This window comes from Meleagris gallopavo, chromosome 1 (genome assembly GCF_000146605.3).
Source record: "Meleagris gallopavo isolate NT-WF06-2002-E0010 breed Aviagen turkey brand Nicholas breeding stock chromosome 1, Turkey_5.1, whole genome shotgun sequence".
Lineage (NCBI taxonomy): Eukaryota > Metazoa > Chordata > Aves > Galliformes > Phasianidae > Meleagris > Meleagris gallopavo.
Window position 1 is genome coordinate 114,730,458 of NC_015011.2, and position 23,061 is coordinate 114,753,518.

The following is a 23,061-nucleotide window of genomic DNA, read 5'->3' on the forward strand; positions in this document are numbered from 1 at the left end:
GTCAGCTGATTAAGACCACAGAAGCAATTAGCAAGGGAACTGTTAACAGTGCTCCATGTCAATGCATATCTTTAGGTTAAGGAGTTAATTGCCTCTCTCAAAATTGTGGTTTCAAGACTTCTGCAGACCTGGGAAGAAAATACAGTGGTGGTTTACACTTGATCTGCATTTTTCAAAATTTGTTTCGCAAGTACAAAGGCTAGAAGCTTTTATTTCTAATGCTAAGCATTTTAATACTAAGGTAAATGGCCACAAACTACACATGTTTACACATTACCTCCTCTGTTTGCAAAACCTTTTTCTTTTTAATGAAGCTATTTCTTGATTTATGAAATATGCTTCTCCAAGAGTTTAAGTACAGGTACAATACTGCAACTTCTGCTGAAGCATTGATGTGTGGCGTCCCTTTCAAACAGCTTCCCAACCCCTGGCAACAAGTGTTTGCCAGTCCTCCCTTTACCGTCCTCTTCCCATCTTCATAAACCTGAAGAAATAAATGTATTTTTTATTGACGGATACCCCATCCCTGGAGACATGCCAGGTCAGTTTGGACAGGGCTCTGTGCACCCCGATCGAGTTGTTGGTGCTCCCATTCATTGCAGAGCAGATGGCCTTTAAGGGTTCCTTCCAACTCAAACTGTGCTGTGATTCTAATAGGTCAAGATCTGAGAGGCTGAAAGAGGGGAAAGACCTGTAACTGAATACTCTTTGGTGTCCTCCTGCTGCCAGAAGACATCCTGGTGGCTGCTACCTGGTGGCGTGTCCTGGGGAGTTTGTGTCTCACTGTCAGCCTGATATCTTGCCTGGACCTCAGGATGGCTGCACCAAACGCAAGCCACTGCTCTTCAGCTGAAAGACAGAGGTGGTACCCCACAGGAAAACCAGGTAGTCTTGCAAGAGGCAAGTCTCAGACCAATTGAGACTTTCGGAGGTTCTCCAGAGTTAACTCAGAAACACAAAGGAAATCAAAGGTGAGACATGAATCCAACAGAACTGTACCATCTTTAAGGAAACATACCAAAACAAACTGACTGCTATGGACTGTCTTTCACTGCTGCTCCTAGGAGAATTGCACCATAGTAAGCTAAACTTGGGGTGAACAGGTACTGCTGCTCCCTGTGCTGCAGCCTGTAGGCAAATTAAAACCAACAAAAGTTGGAATCAAATAGAGGAAAAATAAATAGTAGTTTGGTTCAGCTTCTCTGCTCCCACTTTACCAGCATCCCACACACTGCAAACCAGAGAGATACACAAGAGGCACGATCTATAATCAAGTGGCTAGAATCTGGAACTGGTCTTTCCAAATCATATGCTGGGAATGACAACCAGGGTTGCAGACACTTGGTGCCACTGCCAATAGCTGCTTAATGCAGCCTCAAGTTCCTGCAAGAGTGAGGCACCAGCAGGTTTAAACAGTGAGCAATGTTCTCTGACCCAACTGGATCCTTAACTTCAGCAGAACTGACTCAAGTTTGCACAGATACTGATGGATTCAGGGGTTTATTTCAATACTTCTTTTTTTTTTTTTTAACAGCTGGTCTCGTCTTCTTTAGATATGAGTTCTCCTTGAGATATTCTGCATTTATTTATCAGTTGGGACAGAGAGCTTGCAAGCACAGCTGCTATTGCAACATCTTTGCATGCTTTGACTTTCAGGCCCAGATGGAATAAACTGTGTGAAAATGAAAAATCAAGAGTAAAACAAACTTTCCCAAACTTTCAAAACAAGTCGATGTGAGGAACAGGCCAGACCACACCAGATGGGCTGTGGCGGTGAGTCAGAGGGCTATGTGGTGGTGACGCTGCACCATAGTACTCTGCTTCTGCAGGAACATGGCAGGAAAGGGCTGCCATAAGCCTCCATGGGGGTGGGTGAGGGCTTGGCTCTGTGCTGATTTGGTCAAGCGCCCTTAATTCCTTTCATGATTGGGGCCTGCAGTAGCTGGGGCTTGTTGATGACGTTGTTTGCAGAAAGTATTTGGCTGTTGAGGCTGGCACAGATGACACTATGGGCTCCTTGTCTTGTGTGCTAAAGCTGTGCTGAGTATGACACTGTAGGACAGGAGTGGGAGCAGCCCCTCCCACCACACAGTCTCCAGAATCTGCAGTGTTCCTTTGGGCCAGGGCCTGCAGGCAGGGTGGCCCTGTGGCAGCGTGACCTGTGGTAGGTTCATAACAATGAGCAGCTCAGTTCCACCAAGCTGATCCTTCACTGCTCCACATGGGGCCCCACTGCAGGCAGCAGCTCCTCCCCCAGCCCTCCTGCTCCACTGTGGGCCCCTCTTCATGGCCCACGGTGCGGCCCAGGGCTGGTCTTGCTGGGGATCTTCAAGGGCTGCGGCTCATTCAGGCCTCATCCACTGCTGCACTGTGGGGCATGCCTAGAGCCAAGGCAGAAGCTGACAATGAGGTTCACCCCCCCTTGCCAGCCAGGCAAAAACCAGGCAGCTTCCCAAAATTTCCACCTCTGATGCTCCTTCTCCGCATGTGACTGCCACCCATATGCATTTCTCATCTGGTGCTCTCTGGTGGCCAGCACTAATAGCCTCACAGTACACCAAAGGATGTGACTGCTTTGGGTTAAAAAGGTCCAATTCTAGCCAGGCTGGTGACAAGGCATTTCTATTTCTCGAGCTGATTAACAGCACTGCCTCAAAATGGCTTAAAGTACCAGTGCTGCTGGGACCATAAAGAGATGCTGAGAGCCTCCTGCACCCAGCTCTGTGCCCGTCAGCACCAGGGCACAGCAGGAATTGGCCTCCAGAAGCATTCACCTCTTCCTCTTTGTGCGGAAGGAACCCAGATGACACCAGAGCTTTAACTCTTGCTTAGGTGGAATTAAGCAAGATTAATCTCAGCCCTGACAGCTTCCCAGGGACACAGAAAAGAATGTGGCAGAGAAGGATTTGAATCCAGATTTCCTTGGCTCGTGCCCTGATGCTGGGACAATCTTTCCTCTCAGGGGGCAGACGCCTGAGAGCCAGACTCGTCTGCAGCATCAGTAGTGAAGAATCAAAAACCGTGACAAGTAAAGACAGCCTCAAGCACTTTTTGCTCTCAGAATTAATCAGATTATTTCCCTCGGATAATATTTTATTAATGCAGCTGTAACACATTCCATTAATACATTTATTTATAAGCCTGTCATAGGCTTCTACTATTATGCACTGCATAGGTTACTGCTTTACGAGGGTCAGCACCTGCCTCCATTGGCATTGGTGGAAGTTTTCCAGTTGTCTTCATGCAAACGATGGATCAAGTCCAGATCTTCCAATCCTCTTCTCAGATGGTTACAGAGAAGGAGGAGGGCCAAGGAATCCAGTTCCCAAGCTTAGAGGACTGGATTTCTAGCAAGGCATGATTTCAGACAGCTTTATGGAACTCTTATAGCCCGTGAGGAAAAATAATCTCTCTGACTAGCTCATCCTGTATTAGCTTTCCAATTCAGCTCCCAGACTCTTGAGCCTGGGCAGTCCATACTTCATCAGTTTACTGAGCCCTACTGCACCTGCTGCATACACGTTATTAGGACACTGCTGATCAAATAATTCAGCCTCTCTGAAATGACCATACTCAAGAAGTGGGTTATGTGCTGAGGTCAGGATTGTTTGCTTCAAGGCTGGTGGTAATGATCAACGTTGTTGGGTTAGGTAGATTTTGATGGAAGAGAAATTGTTGAAGAAACAGGCTGGTTTTGCCAGAAACATAGACTGTGATTTATCTGCCCCCAAAGTGCTTTCAGAACAAAGACCACTGCTCTCTGGTATCCCCAGGACACAATAACAAGAATGCAGCTTTATGAGTTTTCCCCATAAGAACATGAAGCTAGATAAAAGGATAGCAATTGATGCTAAATCTGAGATATACACAGGCTACAATATATCATCGAAATACAGCAAAGAAAGACTTCTAATATCTTTACAAATCTGAATATTGTGGTTAGTACAGAAGCACTTCTAATGGGACAATATTGATGGATATTGGATGGCTATGTCCTCTTTAGGAAAGACAGGCTGGTGAGACAAGGTGATGGAGTTGCTCTTTATGTGAGTGAGTAACTAAAACGTATTCAGCTTCACTTGGTGGAGAATGATGAACAAATGGAGAACTTGTGGGTTAAGAGTTAAAGGGTGGGCTAATGTAGGTGACACTATTGTGGGTGTGTACTACAGGCCACCTGATCAGGATGAAGAAGTGGATGAGACCTTCTACAAACAGCTGGAAGTAGCCTCATGATCCTTGGCAATGTTTTTCATGGGGGACTTCAACCATACTGATATTTGTCAGATAAGCAACAGGCACACAAGGTCCATGCAGTTTCTTAAATGCGTTGATGGTAACTTTCTGATGCAGGTGATGAGGAGGGGTGTGCTATTTGACCGCATTTTTACTAACATGGAAAGGCTGGTCAGACATGTGGTGGTTGGGGAAAGCCTGGGATGCAGCAAGCAGGAGATGGTGGAGTTCAAGATCTTGTGTGGAACAAGCAAAGCAATAAGTAGGAATGCTACCCTGGACTTCAGGGTAACAAATTGGGGAAAGGTGGTAAGAGGACTGTGGGGATGAACAAGGAATTCATGGATAAACTGAAAGAAAAGAAGAAGGTCCACAAAATGTGGAAAAAAGGCCTGTCCAGCTAGGAAAAATATAGGAATGTTATCCAGGCCAGTAGGGATGCAATGAGGAAGGCTAAAGCCCTCTTGGAATTAAACCTTGGAAAGACGGTAAAAGATAACAAGAAAAGGTTTTTTAAGTATGTCAACAGTAAAAGGAAGACTAGGGAAAATGTGGGCCCCTACTCAATGAGGTGAGAGCTTTGGTAACAGGGGACACTAAGATGGCAGAGATTCTAAATGCCTGCTTTGCCTCAGTCTTAATTGCTAAGAATTGCCCTCAGGAATTGCAGACCCTGGAGGTAAGAGAGAAGTATGGGTAAAGGAAAACTTCCTCTTGGTCAAGGTGGATCTGGTCGAAAGCCACTTAGCCAAAATCAATGCACACAAATCCATAGGCCTCCACTTCCAGTTATGTCAGTTAGAATGTTCTGATTTAGAATAAAACCTGTGCCAGATAATGAAGCATTCCCCTTAACACTTATTTATTCTTGGGGAAGAAAAAGGTGATACTGACTGGGCCTGTTTGAGGTTTTCTATATGGCTATCACCTACACATTAGATACAATACTGCAGGACTGCAGTAGTGCTGTTATATGTGTATCAAAAGCTGAGCTCTACAGCTGCATGCCTGCTCTCTCAGAGTATTGACAAGTATTAAAGCTCCAGCTGCTGGAAGCAAGGGATTAGATAAAAGTAAGCTTAGATTTAATTATGAAAAATCAGTGGTCAAGCATTAGAAAGGGGCCCTAGATAAGGAGTAAAGATTCAGGGCCAGAAGCCACATTAAACAAGTGTCCCATTTCATTTTTTGTTCTTGCTCTTTAGAAGCCCACCTTGTGTATATGAAAGCTGGATTCATAGGTTTGAATCACTAGGAGTTCAACATCTTGTCCAGCATGGCTTGGTGCAAGTAAACATCAAACCTTTTAAAGTGAAGTTGTTTTTCCTGCTTGTTTCTTAAGTCCTCAGAGAGCTTCTCTAATTTAATCTACTTTTACATTTCATTCAACTTGCACAATGCAAACAGACCGGTCTTCCTGAGCACTGCAGCTAGCTCAACCTGCAGAATTACTGCTTTAAACTTTCAGCACCTGTTTACAGCAAAATTAAACATACAGCAAACAAATTCACATTCCCCAGTTTGACACCCACAAGAATTTCTTTACTGTGAGAGTGACAGAGCCCTGGAACAGGCTGCCCATTGAGGTGGTGGAGTCTCCCTCTCTGGAGCTATTCAAGACCCATCCGGACACTTTCTACACAATCTGCTGTAGGGAACCTGCTTTATCAGGGGCTTGGACTAGGTGATCTCCAGACGTCCCTTCCAGCCCTACAGTTCTGTGATTCTGTAAAATACACATACTAAAACAATTGGCAAAAAAAACCCCAGCCAGTTACACACTCATCTAGGCTGAGAATTAAATAACTTGCACCCATCCAATAGATCAGAGGACTGTATGGCAGTCAATGAACAACTGACTTGATTTCTTTCAGACAAAAGCTGAATTGTTATTTCTTCCCTAATGACACAAGACAACTATGTAAGGCAAGTTAAGTGATTTCTGAGTGTAGGAATGAGAGCAAGTCTCAGAGGGCTTTGCGAATTCAAAGAGAAGCAACAAATACATCTATTTAATGGGAATAAAAATTGAGATATTTATTAATTTGATTAGAACTTAATTTTGATGTCTCAATCTTCTCCTACCTTTGATCCTGCTCCTATTTCTTCTTGAGACTAAATAGTTTAGAATACTAATGAAACACCTCTGGATGTAAAAACTGCCAGCAGAATTCTTCTTCTGTCTGCAAGTTTCCAGAGCCCAGGCTCAGCGTGACCATTACCATAAGCTGCAGAGCAGCTTGGGAGGTTGAGATTTGCCCTCTCAGGCAGTGCTCACAAGCAGTGCTGTTATCTGAGAGAGTGGAAATCAAAACAGGTGAGGTCAGAGGACAATTTTTATCTGTCTGAAGATGCACATTTTTAAGCATTGCTTTTCAGTGAGATACGGACTCTCAGTCAGCCAAGGCCTGACGTTCCATTTCCAGCACATGCAGAAAGTTTCCACGCAGCTCACTGAGAAACACCTGGTTACAGAATGTGCCTTCCACAGGACAGGGTGGCTCACAAAAATGTTATTGCTGTCAAATGATGCAAGCATTGAGAAAAGAGTGACAGACAGAGATTCACACCTCCATTTACAGGATTGTACAGTCCTATTTAAAAAATCTTCGTTGTCTAGAGATGTGGTTGAGGCCCTGTCCCTGGAGACACTCAAAGTCAGGTTGGACGGGGCTCTGAGCACCTGGTGTAGCTGTAGGCATCCCTGTTTACTGCAGGGGAGTTGGGCTAGATGGCCTTTAAGGGTCCCTTCCAACTCAAATGTTTCTATGATTCTATGACATCTGGAGCATCAGCTCCACATGGTCTGCATTAGTGTAGCTGCGACTCAAAGATTATTTCTGTAACTTCTTCCAAACTCTGTCAAGCGCTCCTGACTGTCTGCACTCATGTCCTTAGCAGAGCACAGGTTTCCACAGATGGTTTCAATAAATGGCCTGCAGAGCTGACAGGCCGCAAGAAGTCACCAAACAAACTGCACCCTGCCAACATGTTGTGAAGAGCCCTCTGCTCTGTCACCTGCAGTCCAGGCTTCTTCCCAAACCCCCCCAAACCAGAGCAAAGCCACAAGCTCAGAAGAGAGAACAGAGCAGCCAGGCCTCCCAGACTGCTGACTGGGAACCTGTCAGTGCTTGGGCTCTGCTCGGACTTTCCAGCTCACGCAAAAGCCAGTGATCCAGTAACAGTGCCATCACTCTTCTGGCTGCACCACCACTGCTTGCCATTTCTTGTCCAGAGATATCTGGGTTATCACAGAATCATACAACCATATAATCATTAAGGTTGAAAAGACACTAAGATTATCTAGTCTAACTGCCAGCCCATCGCTACCATACCACTAAATCATGTCACTCATTGTGACATATACGGAGCATGACATGTCAGTTTGTGGGCAGATCTGCTGGGCAGGTTGGGTCAGCATGTCACCTTGGCAAGGTCCAACATGACCAGTGACTTCAGCAGCATCGGTTTCTTCAGTGCCCAGAGTAAGACACTCTGAAGGAACCTTTTTGTGTTGGCTGGGAGCGATGCCCGCCAGCACGGCTCCCCATGTACTCATGGCTTCGGGATGTGCACACCCCGCTGACCTGAGGCGGCTTCTATGAAGGGAAATTACTGCAAGAATTCCTTAATAAAATTGGAAAGTATCATTTCTCATTGACTATTTAGTGACCTTTAGGAAAAGCACAGGTCTGGGAAACAAGGCGCAGGTAAGATCACACGCTAGCTTTTCTCTTGTAGATAAAAGCATGAACCCTATAGCAAACAATGAACACTTTGTATCAAGCTGCTGAAGGGGAGTATGATTGATTTCACATACCCTCACTCTGTGACAGACAGCATGAACTACTTAAAGAATTAAGTGACCTTGGAATGAAATAGCTTGTATATCAAGTGGCAGTCCTACATATAATCCTCCTGATAGCGAGGTGTTCAGCAGAGCTTTTTTAAGCATGTTACTTTGGTGTGTGGGGCTGGAGCGAAGTGGTGGAGATGCAGCAACTCCTCTGCCACCTCAGAACTGTGATTACTTCATCTGTTCCCAAACAATATTTTCTTTCCATCTTGCTCCTACCTTTACAGGAGACTGACAACATTTCCTCTTTTTCCCCTTGCCTGATCCTTCGTGATAGCTGCTGTCATAGGGCTAGACACACTACCACTGCTCCACTGCTGCCCTTCTCTACAGACAAGGAGGGGCTGTGGCAGACAAGTTACCTGCACGTTTCCTCTGTTACATCCATGCTTCATTGAAAACCGCAGCACAGTGATGAGTAAGTTCCTTTAACAAACCAAGGATAGGAAGTAAAAAGTGACATTTCTTGTGATGTGCGGAAACAGCCTAGCTAAGGAAAGAATCACCCTCTTTCTCTCTCCCTCCCACGGAAGTAATATGTATCCTTGATGTTAAGCCCATCACATTTCTGATGCATAAAGCATCTTCAAAATGTCCTCAGAAAGACCTTTTTCCTGGCTCTCGCTACTTAAATTAGCAATCAATAAATGTAAACCAACTTGGGATCTAACTGGGAATTAGGATGCGACACTTAGAAGACTACTGGATTGGTGCAGCTGGGACACAGATAATGCCACTGTTTCCAGACGTGTTGCAGGAATACTGGGGATTCACTAGTGTACTGTGATTTGATCTCACATACCCAAGGCCTCCTGCTCAAGTATAAAGAAAGGGCTTTTGAAGCTTCTATTTCTTTTCTTTCTCTTTTCCACCAAGAACTACTTTTCTAGAGCAGGAAGATGTGTTTATTTCTTAAGAAATATAACGGGAATCCAAACATCGAAAGGCAACCTGGAATTGCATGAAGGCACCCTGGAGTGCCGTACAACTGTAAAAATTAAGAATGGAAAAGTCATCTAAATCCATTCTGCTGCCAATGCTGAACAGCTCCCTACAGAATATTTACAAGTTTTTAACGCCTTGGCCTTGTGCCTCACGTGCACTAGAGACATATTTCCAGGCCAATAAAACATCCCTTGTCGTGGCTTAAAGCTGTAAGAATTAATTTATCACTAATTATTTCCTATTTAAAGACCTGCTCTTTGGATAGCTGGGACATAATTCTTGAAAATCACACTAGTTGAAGTAGAAGTTCACCATCCCCTCCAGCTTGCTGCCTATGAAGGCCAGCCCTTCAGACATTTTAATTCTCTCTAGTTTCAACTCTCACAGCTGATGGGCTGCCCTTGGGATCTACCTGTCAGCCAAGGGGAGAGAGAATACCAATCGCTGGGGTGCAGGAAACAACTTGGTTCCTTTCCCTGCCCTCCTTGAGCACCTTCAGGCCAAGAGTGTGGGACACACATGGAAGGGCTTTTCCTGTGTTTGTGCTGCCAGGGTGAGAGAAAGATATACCTCTTCAGGCTTGTCATGGAGCTAAGCCTGAACTCTGACAACGTGAGGCCTGACAAAGGAAAGATGAAGGTTTGACTTAACAGAAACCTAAGGAAATATGATTTCACTTTAAATAAATCTCTCTTTGTCTCTCCCTCACATACACGCAGTCCCAGCCTAAGTGATTTCATCTTTCATAGTTGAAGGTCAGCCATCTCGAGCCTCTATTTTTTCCATACTGAGTCACAGTTACTACCCTCCCATCAGATCTGCACAGTCAACATCCTAAATAAACCACAAAAGCATGGAAATTTGAAGTTATTGGACACTTTTATTTTAATGTAGCACCCAGTTCCATATCACATACATTTTCCAAAATTAGATGGGCATAGTATAGAGTGCTATACATTTTGTAACTTACCACATGGACATTCTGCAGCTGTGAAAACAAATTGCTTAAATCTGGCTATCTACTTCATAAGTTTAAATTCAAATATATAATAGCTTCAGGGTATTTTTTTATATTAATAATGATAATGCTTGCAATACCATTTTTGCATTAAAAAATCAGTAACAGAGTAAAACATAATGCGTATGTTCATAGCATGTTATCAAGAAGATAACTGGAAAAAGTCTTAAACTACATAATTTCTTCTCAAAGGTACTACATCATTTGGAGATCTTTTTCCTAAAAAAATAGTTTTACTCTTCAGTCAATAAAATATGTGACTTAACTAGGGCCTCTTTCCCATCTGACTTTCATAACTCCGTGTATTTTCTTGTCAAGGACCGTGATTGCTGAAGGCCAAAGGACTGACGGTGCTGGAAAAAAGAGACCCCCTCAACCACTGGCTTGAATCTTCCAGGCTGTCTTTCTCCTATCCTGGAGCCCCAGAGGGAGGAAGGCAGCTTACATACATACCAGTGAAAGGCAATTTCCTTATCATGTCCACCTCCTGTGAAGTCTTCCAACCCCAGCCATCCCAGTGGAATTATTTTCAGCCTGAGTCATCATCGCCCTGCATTGGTTAGCCCTGACAGCACTGAGCTGTGCACACATCAACGAAAGCCGGGCAAGTTCCTCTCTCCAGCATGGCTACAGAGTTCCTAGCAGTAACAGTACTGCTGTACACACAGGAAAAGTTCAGAGACAATCTTGCGAGTTGAGAAGGATATTTGCCAACTTACCAACAACAGGACTTGATCTACTAATTCATTAACATTTTTGCTACGTCAGCAAAACTCTATGGAAGAGAGAATGGAGAACACTCGAGAAAGAGGTGATACCGTTTCCTCTGCATTCAATATTAATTTAATAAATAGGAGAAGGGCATTGATCACCAAGGACTGATGTTTTTTTCTCAGACAGTTTGTTCAAACGAATGCTTGTGAAGTAGAAACTGTTTACCTTGCATAATTATCAGGTCACTGTTTATATTTAAAGGCTCCAATAAAGATGGCTTCATTTATGAAGGTAACCACTCACTGTACTTAGCTAGGCATTCTTCCTCTTTCTTACCACATACTGAAACAAATATAGAAAGTTATTGGATGTAACAAACACAAACAGATCCATAAAGAAGTGCACAATCCCTGGAGGTGTTCAAGAAACATTTAGATGTTGTACTGAGGAACATGGTAACATGGCTTAGTGGGAAATACTGGTGGATTGTTGGACCAGATGATCTTAGAGGTCTTCCAACCTATGATTCTATGATGTGTGAGTGAACACTTACACATACAATCTCACTCCAAGGAAGATCCTTATCTGGGATGTGCAATAGCCTCTTTAGGACCCTGCTCCGCGCAGTCTTGTGGACAAAACTATTCAATTGTCCAAACTGGAATAGCTATAAGAAAGCAAAGACATAAAAAGGTGCACTTTGCATGGTCAGTGCGTGCTCCCAGATGTTAGGAAGCTATGTTCTAGCTTCTCTTTTTGGGTATCCTACCTTGCTGGAGATACTCTGCTTTGTACTAATGCTTACAGAAAAGGAATCAAGGAAAGCAAGATTTGGTGTGTAGGAAGCTGCTCTTGCTCCCTAGTTAGGCACAAGCAGGTCCCAGCTTCTGTTCTGATCCAGGCACTCCTGGCTTAAAGCTGATCACTTTCTTGTGATCTGTAAATCTGCAGTACTGGATTTAGATATGAATTTTGACCAGTCAGAGTCTGGTCTGTTAATAGTAGCCATGGGCATAGCTGCATGAAACAACTGTCAGAAACACAGCTGCATTATGCCTTCTCCTGTCTCTCTCAAAATGTTAACAGCCTCCCAAAAGTGGGGAAGCTTTATTATTTTGGATGGGATACCACAAATGTTTAAGGACTAAGAAACGCAGAAGAACGTTTTCAGGCAACATATGCATAACACAGCAACATTTCTCCTTGAATATCCTGTTTTGATCTCCATGTCAACTACTGTATCATCATCACAGCAAATACTACACCATACAGAATATGAATTAACTCATATTCTAGGCCTTAAAGCTAAGCATGGCATTTGATTGCACCTCTCAAAATCTAACCTCGGAGACAGTGAAGTTATAAATTTACTAACTCCTATGGTAGACTAACAACTAAGTATATACTTCTTTGTTGGTAATCAGGTACTTTAGGTGGAAAAAGACAGAAAACAGCCTTTTCTACTCTTGGATATTAGGAGGAAGTTTTTCCACACAGAGCGTGGTGACGCACTGGAACAGGTTGCCCAAGGAGGTCGTGGATGCCCCATCCCTGGAGGCATTCAAGGCCAGGCTGGATGTGGCTCTGGGCAGCCTGGTCTGGTGGTTGGCAACCCTGCACACAGCAGGGGGACTGAAACTAGATGATCATTGTGGTCCTTTTCAACCCAGGCCATTCTATGATTCTACGAATCTTTGAACACCACCTATTCAATGAATAACTCAAGTGAAGTAAATGGAGGATGACACCAGAGGAAGTCCCTATTAAACGTGAAATAGTCACTCACTGTCTTAAAAATGCAATATACATATTGTTTCTTCAGAATCATTGAAAAGTTTTCCTCAAAAATCACACATAAAAGAAAAAACGAAAGGTGCCATATGGTTATTTCCAATTTAATAGCGGGGGTTTATTAACCAAACGCAACATGAGAACTAAAATGCAAACACAGAAGAGCACTTAACCTAAATAAAATTTCAGGAATGACTCAATGTTACAAATAAACGATGCTAGTTTTCAAACAGCACCACTGACAGCACAAGGACAATAGCTCTTTTGCAGCTTCCCAGGAGTCTGCAGCTCTCACATTTTGTCACTGATCAGAAATGACCATCTGACTCCATCTAAGCAACAGTCCCACAAAAAAAGTCCCAAATCCAGAGAAAAGGCTGTTGCTCATTCACAAAGTGATGTTTAGTATAATCAAAAGCAGTGTGTTATACAAACAGATTTTTGTTAACAATTCTGCAGTAAGTGTTGAGACTAAAGTCACCTTTAGAATTCTGGATCCATATCCCACATCCGCAACCACTGCAGCAAAAATAATATGTTTCCTCATCACTTTACACTTTCCCGTTGATGTCATTTATCTCCAAACAAAACTCTTGGCTGTTCTGATGCCCTCCGATATCTCACTGCAGCCATGCTATGACACACCCCAAAGGGAGGCCACCTACTTATTTCAAATTTGCTCCTCTTTCCTCTCTACCCCAGAGCCATCATATAGCTAATGGGAGAATGTGTAAGACCAAAAATGGTCCAAAAAAACCCCCAATCTGTTGCACAGTTTTTGCAAGGTGTATACTTATATTAAGTCAATAAACAACTGGATATGAAACACAAGCAGCATTGTGTTTAAAATGACTAACAATTAGGTGACATACCCTAGCAGCACAGCATACATCATATCCATGAAGGGAGCAAGGTTCATAATATCTCTGAAATCACTCAGTATAAGAATATTGGCCCCTTAAGAGATAAAGCAACATTAATTAGACAGCTTCCATCACGAGAACTGAGATCAAAGCCAATGACCACTGCACCCATGAAAATTTTCCATGGAGTTCAATTGGCCTTGGAGCAGACCAGGTAAAAACAATAATAATAATAATAATAATAATCTTTGTTTCTTCATTTGAAAACCAGATGGGCATTAGCAGCTTCATCCTATCAGTGGTATCTCCAGTGAGGTGCAACAGAACCTGAATGAAAGCCTGCGGTACAAAGCAATTGGTTCCATCATACATTTTACAATCTCATGTGAAGCAGTTCTGATCTCTCTCTTCTTTTAGAAATACAGTTCTTACACATGTACTTAAAACAAATTAGCAGCTGTTAAAAAAACAACAAAGCAGACCAATACAAATATACTCAGGACAGCTTTTACAAAAATGCCCAGAATGCATTTTTAACCTCTTGTTAGAAATACACTGTTGGTTTGAAGAAATTTTTTATGCAGAGACACCGTCAGTTGCAAGCAACTGATCAAATATGAGTGATAGGAAAGAGTTATAGCTCAAAAAACAGATTTTTTTTTTGTAATTTCCAAAATAATAAAAATTTAATATTTTTACTGTTCTCTCTTACGAATTGTAACTTATAAAATACAAGTTCTCTAACATTAAAATACATCTGTGATTGAATAATAAACAGCACTAAGAAAATAATTATCTGACACATGATTGTGGATAGAGACTCTTTTCATCTAATGTGTTGGATTCCTGCTGTGCTTTCAATCCACACGTCCTCTACCATCCTACAGGAACTGGTAACATCCAGGAACCCATCTCAGAGGATGGGTTTTATATTTAAACACCAATTCTGGAATTATGTACCTCTTAATATTCAGGATAGGAGGCGTTGCAAGAATATGTATAAATCAGGGACTCTTGGCATAAATAAAATACTCTCATTCATTTCAGTGGCAAACTGCATTTACACGTTAGGTTGGGAAGAGGGAGAGAAGAGGGCAAAGCACCTGCCCAGAGCCATCTGACAGTTTGGTATTTGCTTTCTGTACCTTCCCCCTCTGCAGAGGCAAGCAGGTGCAGCAGGGTGTGGAGGGCAAGCCAGGGACCCCACCACGTCACCTTGGTGGTTGCAAGGCTGTTGGTGCACGTGCTCTGCTGCTGCACAGTGAGCTGGAGGTCACAAGACGGTTACAGGGCGTAGCTGCTCCAGCTGCGTTTCCAAGGCAATTCGTTCCTTGTGGACCTCCTGGAGGATGAAGAGAGATTTTTTTCAGCACTTGCACATAACCCCACACCCATGAAGAGCAGCCTGGCAAATTGTTGGTGCTGAGAAGAGGTCCGGGGCTCCGCTGTTCCAGTAATTCTCCTTGCTGTCCCAAAACACCACACCACTACCGCTCAACCACAGGTAATAGAAGTAATAAATAGGTAACAGCATAGGCCTATTATGTGAATCAAAGCACACTGAAGGTAGCATATGGAAGAAAAGAAAGACTATAGATAAACTCAAGCAAGTGAGTTAAGAAATTATGTTAATATTGAACAAGGAATCAGACTTCCATCTTGACTAGAGAACAAATGTAACTGGGGGTCCCTTGCCTTTCCCAGGCAAGTGTGTTCATAATACACAAGGAAAGAAAAAAGCCATAGCAGATATAAAGCTGAATTTGGTTATATCTTTGGACAGAGGGAACAATAAAACCAGAATATTTATAAGAAAGTAGCCCCTTAAGAACATGTTAAAAGACAAGCCAACAGGTGGAGAGCATTGTTTAGCCAGTCCATGTACACCAAATGTGTGACTCCAGGAGACAGCGATGGAGCACAACTGATCAGATGACAAGATAGCTATACCTGTGGTGGGTGCTACCATCTCATTACCCAGACTTTTCAGAAAGACAAGGTACATCCTCTAGACTTATTCCAGCTGCCAACGAAGCCATATGCACATAGGTGGTAACTTTTCCTGGAATGTCTAATTTTAGCCACACATACAATACAGTTATTCTCTTCCACAAAGTTAGGAAGTAACGCAGTAGGTTTCATCTGAAAGGATGAAGTAGATTCTCTGCTAGCCCTACCACACAACCAATTGTAGGGAGCTCTGTCACTGATTTTCAGTGCATTCCTTACCTTTAGCTGCTGCTGGAGCTCACTGTTTAACCTGGCGAGCACAGCATTGGCTTCTTTGTTTTTTCGTATAGCAGTCTGAATAGCCCTTTTCTGCTTGGAAGTCTGTCTGCCAGACAGATAAATAGAAAACATTTCAATTAACAGCCCCAACAACAGTGACTGATGCCAGAAGACCAGCCATCCATTCTGTGCGTCTACACACTATACACACCGGAATATGCTTCGAAGATAAGTACAAACTACATATTTAAATGAAGAAAAATGTAACCCCCAAGTGAGATGGGGGTTGAAAGTAAAGTGGTCACACTCCTTAATTCAAGTGACAGAAACATTTTAGGCTGTCTCAATTATTTTAAAACTTGATTCAGCTTAAGAAAAGCCCTTACATAGCTGTACTTCCTGCAGTGTCTGCATTTTAGCCGTTTTCAGACACTGCACAGTTTAACAATTCAGGAGTGGTTAAAAGAAAACACAAAAACCATTCTATTCAGAAAAAAAAGGACATCGGTATGAAAATACTGTCTCAGATTATTTTGAGGACTTACTGATTCTAGAGCTTCTTCACTTAGAAAATTCATCTTCCCCCCTCTTTCCCCTCCCCCCCAAAAGTAGTTATTTCTACCAAAACCATCTGATGTCACAAACAGATACAGGTAGATGACTTACAGACTTGTCTTATCTCTTTGGCAGTGTAAATGAAAGATTCCTCACCTATTATCATTATGACTTTATGACCCACGGTGACTGAGTTGGAGGAAATTGCTATCGGGCAGTTAGGTATAAACAGAGACAGCTCAATATATAAAGACCGATCTACTCTAAGAGATGGAGGTAGTGAAAGGAAAAAGGAACAAAAATATAGAAAATAGTAGGTGAATATCCAAGCCTCATTCCAGATAGGTTACTTTAATGTTTTACGTAAGGCAGCAAAAGTTATTCAATGATAAATTTTATGTAAAACAGATATCCTATTTAAATAAGGTCCATAATGGTATGCTGTCTTCATTAGCTCACTCTCTTAACAGAGCTGATGGCACTGATCTTTACAACAGGTTCTTTTGCAGCGCACTCTGGTCTTTATGCTATTATCTTCCAGTGAACCATCAGCTTTCTGCTTCACTATTTTGCTTCAAACTGCTCTCCACAGGCTATAGAGTAAAACCATCAGGAAACAAACAGTAGCACACACACAAACAAAAAAAAAACAACCCAGGAAGATACAGCTCCATTTGAACTTCTAAGGAAAGTGATCGACAAGACAGGATTAAGTTGAGACATTAACAAATGCTATTCTCTGTCTTTGAACCACTATGGAATTTGCACTCCTAAAGGACAAAGCAGCGCATCCTATGAGTCTTATCATTTCTTCTAATCTCCATCTCTGAAACATAGATTTGGTCTGCTGACAAATGGCTTGCCAAGAACTGCTCAACTGACTGGGGCAGCTCCATGTAGTTTCACGCTGAATCAGATGTCTTTGTAAGGCTTTGGGTGAAAGCAGGCTAGACAATTCCTATTGAGGGAGATGTATAGATGCAAAAGGGCTTCAAATGCCTTCACTTACCATTTCTTGTTCCCCTTCTATACTGCTATTAAATACATTTACATTGAAATCCTATAAGTTTTGTTGCTAACAGCTTCAACCTGTTTTTATGAGAGCAAACAACACATGCTGGGTTTGGTACTTGATTATCACAGGTGGCCTATGGCTCATTTCTAACCCTCCTCGTGAGGAAAAAATGTCACAAGGATACGCATCAAGCAGTCAACAACTCAGATTCTTGGGCACTGAACTTGCTCTATCTGTCCAAGCAAATGATCAAAATTCCATAAGGTTTGTGCAATGTGAAAACGCACGCTCACAATGCTAAAAGGAGTTGACTTAGAGATGCTGACTGAACAGTAAGGCAAGGCTTGCTCTTCAGATGTGCCTTACCAGGCACAGAGATAGGACAAATCAGGACCTTTTGCAGAGGCTTATCAACTTAGAGTCATTACAGCTTTAGTCTGCACTGGAGTGGACAGACGAAAATTTCAGAAACCTGTATCTTGTGAAGTATTCTGAAAGCCGGAATTGTTAAGCACAAAATCACGCAAAGAGCAAACCCTGCCACGTCAGATCTGATGGTGCAGTTAGGCATGCATGGTATAGCTTGTTTACTTTTGGACTGGGAGGTGAGGCTTTGCTGCTGGCAGGGAAGAGGTCACATTTACGGTAGGAGAAAGCTCAGGGGTCTCCAGCCCCTGCACCTCTGTCCGGAGCTTCCTGCGGGCCGGCTTGGAGGGCGGTTGAGCAAGAACAACCTCCTGCAAGGAAGAAGCACAGCAAAGTTAAGTCAGGTCGTATGCGTCCCATCACCAGGTCGGGACAGAAATTGCTGACATCTGGCCTAAGCTTTCATAATTTAAAGTGGTACAGGGCTTAATCTAAATTCGGTAATAGCCTCTTGGGTTTTTGACTTAGTTCAAAGGAACAATAACTCCTATGACCCTTTAACGAGTGAAACGATTACACTGCTGTTCCATCTTCATCTGGATGACAGGCTCTTCAGAACTGGATTGCATTTGGGAAAGGGATAGAAGGGGTGTGAATGTATACACTAGCCCTAAGTTGGCCCCAAATCATCGTGACCAAAGCAAGATTTATTTCTAATTGCGCTCAGTCAATAGAAACCAATCATCAATCATTTCCATCCCATTTCCTACCTCAGTCCTTCACCCCCTAGCACACATTCTCTCCCTGCTTCCCCCCCAACTCTCTGACATGAATCAACATCGAAAAAAGCTTAGAAAGACACATGCATAAAATCATCCATGCAAAATCAACATGTTGGAAGTGTAGAAGTCCAGTTATATCTCTCAATAAATTACATCGTAGAGAGAGTCCACTCTGCAGGTAAAACAAAAAGCTTTAGATTTTTATGCCTTTAAGTAGTAAGAACTGTTTTCACGCCTTTAAGTTACCTCTTTTTTTTCTTACTTTTTTGCAATGGGAAGTGGGTTTAATACTTTATAGCTGCTTTTATGCTGAAATATAAATATGTGCCTTTCAGAGCATTTAATTACTAGATCGCTTCTACAAGCAATATAACTTTTACTGCTCTATTTCAAGAATGAGAAAGCTAAGACTCAAAAAAATGAAGTGATTTGACAAAAGTTACATATTTGATATCACAATTAACAGCAGAGATCAAGTTTTACTATCACTTGCACCGTGTATGCTACTGGGTCAGACTATCTTCCTTACTATGGTTTGGTCATTTGTTAATAATATAGGAGTAAAACTAAACAAAGAAGCATACAGTGACAAAGCAATCCTAAGAAAAGGAGCTATGGTAAACAGCCTGACTCAGCAGAAGAGACTAGTATGACTGGCACAGCACCAGAAAAAAACCAACATAAGGCCATTAGTAATTAAAATTATTAGAAGAATTAGAATTATAAGGAGAGAAGGGGTCTAGACATTTAAAAAATAAACAGTTCTGCCATTACTTTAAAAACAATTCAGAATATGATGAGACCTTTTAATCCAGACATCAGCATATCAGCACTGCACAGAACTCAGATAACATTGTGCTCTGAAATCCTATGCTTGCACATAGCTCATGATGTATGGCAGGAAAGGAACTTGTGTATGCCTTCAACAGCTATGAACTACTGGGATTTCAAGTACGCAACTGCAGTCTACCTTAAAACTCCAACATACTTCAAAATCCCCAGGATTAATCTATGTTCCATTTCAAGCACAGTACTGGAAGAAATACCTAATACCTAAAAGCAAAAGGGCTCTTTGGCTGTTGTTGCACCAGCCCTACAAGCTGAGTCAGCAGTGTGCCAACCACGTGCTTTCTGCACCCCACAGCCAGGTGCTGCTCTGTATTTTTGGGTGCCCAGTGGGAAGAGGATGAGCATGAAGAAGGTGAACCACAAGAATTTCACTGTCCCAACAGGGCTGTAATGTAGCAAGAAACAAACAGGGCTAGGATAGAAATAGGATGTATTGAGCACAGGTGGAGCTAGGACACTGCCTGGAAAGCTTCATCACGTACAGGAATGGACACTAGAGCATTTGTCTGCACCTCCCATTAGGGAGGAAGTGTGATGATGCTCCCTGGCAAGACGTGTACTAGACGTATCACCTGACAGCAGTTCTTGATTGGGATGAGCAAAGGTTTTGTGTATGCTCTTTGGATGCTGAAGGGGGAGGAGAAGGGAGGATCTGCCTTTGCCCCCTATCAAAAACCTGTTTTGTCTAAGGCTGATGGAAGGAGGCACGGGGAACATGACCAGGAGCAGGGAAATGCTCACAGACTCTGATGGGGCCATTCCATTCATAAGCCAGGATCTGTGAAGAATGCCACTACAACTTCAGTGATTACTTCATACAAATTGTGTTCATACAAAAGGATATTAGAAATTGCACACTGTAAGCAAATATTTTGAGCAAATCTCCCCCACTGTATGTACACTTTAGTAGCAGATTCTGACTTACATCAGACGTTTACATCAAAACTGAATCCTCAATAACTGTAAGCAAGAAGTGCATCACAATTTGGAAGAATTACAGTGAGAAAGGGGTCAAGCACAATCAAATCCTTTTTTGTCTCCCCTAAAGCTTCACAAGCCCCCTATTGATTTGAAACAAATGGCAAGCTCCCTTTCTTCAAGCACGTGCATTGATGTGTATGTACTAAGAGCCTTCTTAATGATTTATCAGAGCTGATGTCACACACCATCCCAGTTCTCTCTAGTGCCTTGACCTCCAGAGAAGGTAAACATGTAAAAACGTAACCCTAACCCTCAGTTTAATTGCTTTAAATCTTAAAACAACTACGTTTGTTGATGAAGGCAAATCAATCAACAACGGTACAACACGCAGGTCTCACCTTTTTTGCTGAGCTGTTTTCTTCTGTCTGGGATGGGGGTCTATTCATCTGAGGATGTAATTCAACCTCAGATACTTGCTCTGTCTGTAACAACAAATCAGTCATTTACTACACCCATAAAACAACTAGCAGTCACATGCAATAACATCAGTGAAAGAAAACATCATACACAAAAGAAAAGTTACTTTAACAATTCAACGGGAGGGGAAATAGAGTCCTAGGGTGACAGCTGAATGGATGACATATGTATTTTGTTGGCTTCTAATGAAACTATTTTCTTGTGTTTCACTGTGCTAGGAAATAAGAGAAAAAGTGTTGTATTTTTTTTTTTTCCTGAGAAAAATTAGGAACTATATGCATCTCTAAATATAAATGGCCTTGTTCCCAGAATTCCTTCCAGGGCTCTCCCTGAGGCCTAGGTACTCAAATGAAAAACCAAGGTGAGGGTGGATAAATGCTAGAAGGATCGTGGCTGCACCCCATCACCTTATCACCTCCTGAAACAGATGAAAATTCACTGGCGTAAGCCTCTATCTTTGAAGCTGGTAAGGCTGGAGTGAGAAAGTATGAATTATACCAAAAATTCCAGTAAAGCTACTGAAAACACCAGCCATAAAAGAAAAAGGCAAATAATCTTCTTCCTTCCTCCTTTCTCATGTTTCAAACAGAAACCAAGCTGAACCCTCAAAGCACAGGTCTACACTTCAGCAAACCACAACTCCCTCCCAGCAGCGTGTCTGACACAGGCGAACATCAGAAAGAGGGTTAACCCTTGGCGGTGCCCACCCTGAGATCTTCCAGCACTGTTCAATTTGCTCCAGCACGACATGGCATGGCACATCTGCTACGCGAGGGCACCGGGATTTGGAGCTGCCTGTCCCTGGGCATGCTGCAGCAAACACGGTATAAACAGGGCACGCCTGTTTTCTGTCTAAAAAGCCTCAGCTGGCTTTTGAAGACGGGAAGGCAGGCAGCAGTGGGGAGGCTGAGGGCACTTGGCACTCGCAGACTGCCTCTTCTCTTCTTTCCCAGCTCCTGTCAAGTCGGAGCCAAGCTGACAGCAGCCCCCAGGCAGGACAGGCAGCCTGCCATCGAGCTTTCTCCTCCAAAAAGACTCATTTCCACCCAGGTGAAAGCTTGTGTTTAGAAAAAAGGAGTTCAAGGCAAACCTCAAACTTTAAAGGGGCTGGAATTTTAGCCAAAAAAATAACCTGTCACACGCTGAAGAACCTAATTTGCTGTTGCCAGGAGATTTCTTCTTAGACCCATCAAGTTCTGAAGCGGGCAGAAGTTTCACAGCGTTAAACCATAGGTTAAAAAAATGACAGAATGTGCAGAATTCGGTGTATTTAAAAATGAAGGACTTTTCTTTTTTTCATTCCACTTTCCTTTCTGTTGTAACAAAAACAATAAGAGCTCAGCAGAAAGCTGCAGGGGAAAAGCAGTTCTGTCAGGTTACTGCCGCTCTTCAACCGTACAGTGTTGAACATGTACACAGAGGAGAGAGATTTGTGATCTTTTTTTAAAATGCATGTGAAATTCCTCTGGAGAGGAGGAAGATTTGTCTTGGCTGACAAGATTGCTCCCCCTCCTCTAGGTGTGCCACATCTGTAGTGTTATCTGATGGCAAAATAAAAATAAACTTACTGTAACTTTCCACTACTATTGGAATATTAGTACCGTAAGCATCTGGATTCCAAATAGCTATTGGTTAGCAACATTTCAGTTCTGGAAACCTTTCTCATTGAGATTGAAGAGCTCCTTTTATATCTGTTGATTTCTGCTGCAAATAGGAGAGTGAAATGGAAAAAGCAATTTTTTTTTTCTGTCTACAAAAATCAAAGACCTTTAAAAATGCATTTAATGCAATGTAACATCTCTTTATCAGCAATCTGAATAGCCCGTAACCTCCCTGACTTCTATAACCACTTTTTATACATTTGAAAGAAATCAAAGCTCAAAGCACTGGTAGCTGCACTCTGGCAGATCCACGGGGCTTTCACAAATGATTTGGTGATAGCAAAGCTCAAATCCCCAGCAGAGTCACGCAATAAAGTTGGCATCAAATCACATCACTTTGACAAATCGCCCATTTACAGACATCATCAAGAGTAAATCCACTATTTTGGAGAGTCATGTAGTATGCATGCTCTCTGAAATCCTCATGGTATAGCTCTGCTGTATAACACAGTGCAATGGTGGATGTGTGAGAGACAGCTCTGAAACAACTTTCTTTGATAGGGGCACCAGAACCTCCAGCAATCTGGCCAGGCAGGCTGTTTCTGGTGCTCATGCTCTCATTGGAGTCTCCATCAAATTTGGCACCACAAGCAAGAATTCAGCAATTTATCCTACAGAATGGAATATAAAAGAGACCAACTCTCTCTTATTTATGTCTAGATAAAATGCGGTGTGTTCAAGCAATGTAGAAATAATCAAGTAGACTTGAACTCTACAATGTCAATTACAAATAAGAAGGAAAACTGAAATTAGGATAAAACAATGGCCTGGAGAAAAGAAAAA

General features: G+C 42.5%; 1 protein-coding gene across 1 annotated transcript; it reads right to left on the reverse strand.

Moving 5' to 3' along the window:
* Positions 1–12,653: 12,653 nt before the first annotated feature.
* On the reverse strand, positions 12,654–20,838 carry LOC104914930 (ralBP1-associated Eps domain-containing protein 2-like). Its single transcript, XM_010725484.3, has 4 exons — positions 20,539–20,838; positions 17,814–17,959; positions 15,653–15,758; positions 12,654–14,765 (listed from the first exon to the last, which is right to left on the reverse strand). The coding sequence occupies exons 1-4, from the start codon at positions 20,641–20,643 to the stop codon at positions 14,697–14,699; spliced, it is 426 nt and encodes a 141-aa protein (XP_010723786.1). The 5' UTR covers positions 20,644–20,838; the 3' UTR covers positions 12,654–14,696.
* Between the last annotated feature and the right edge of the window lie 2,223 nt (positions 20,839–23,061).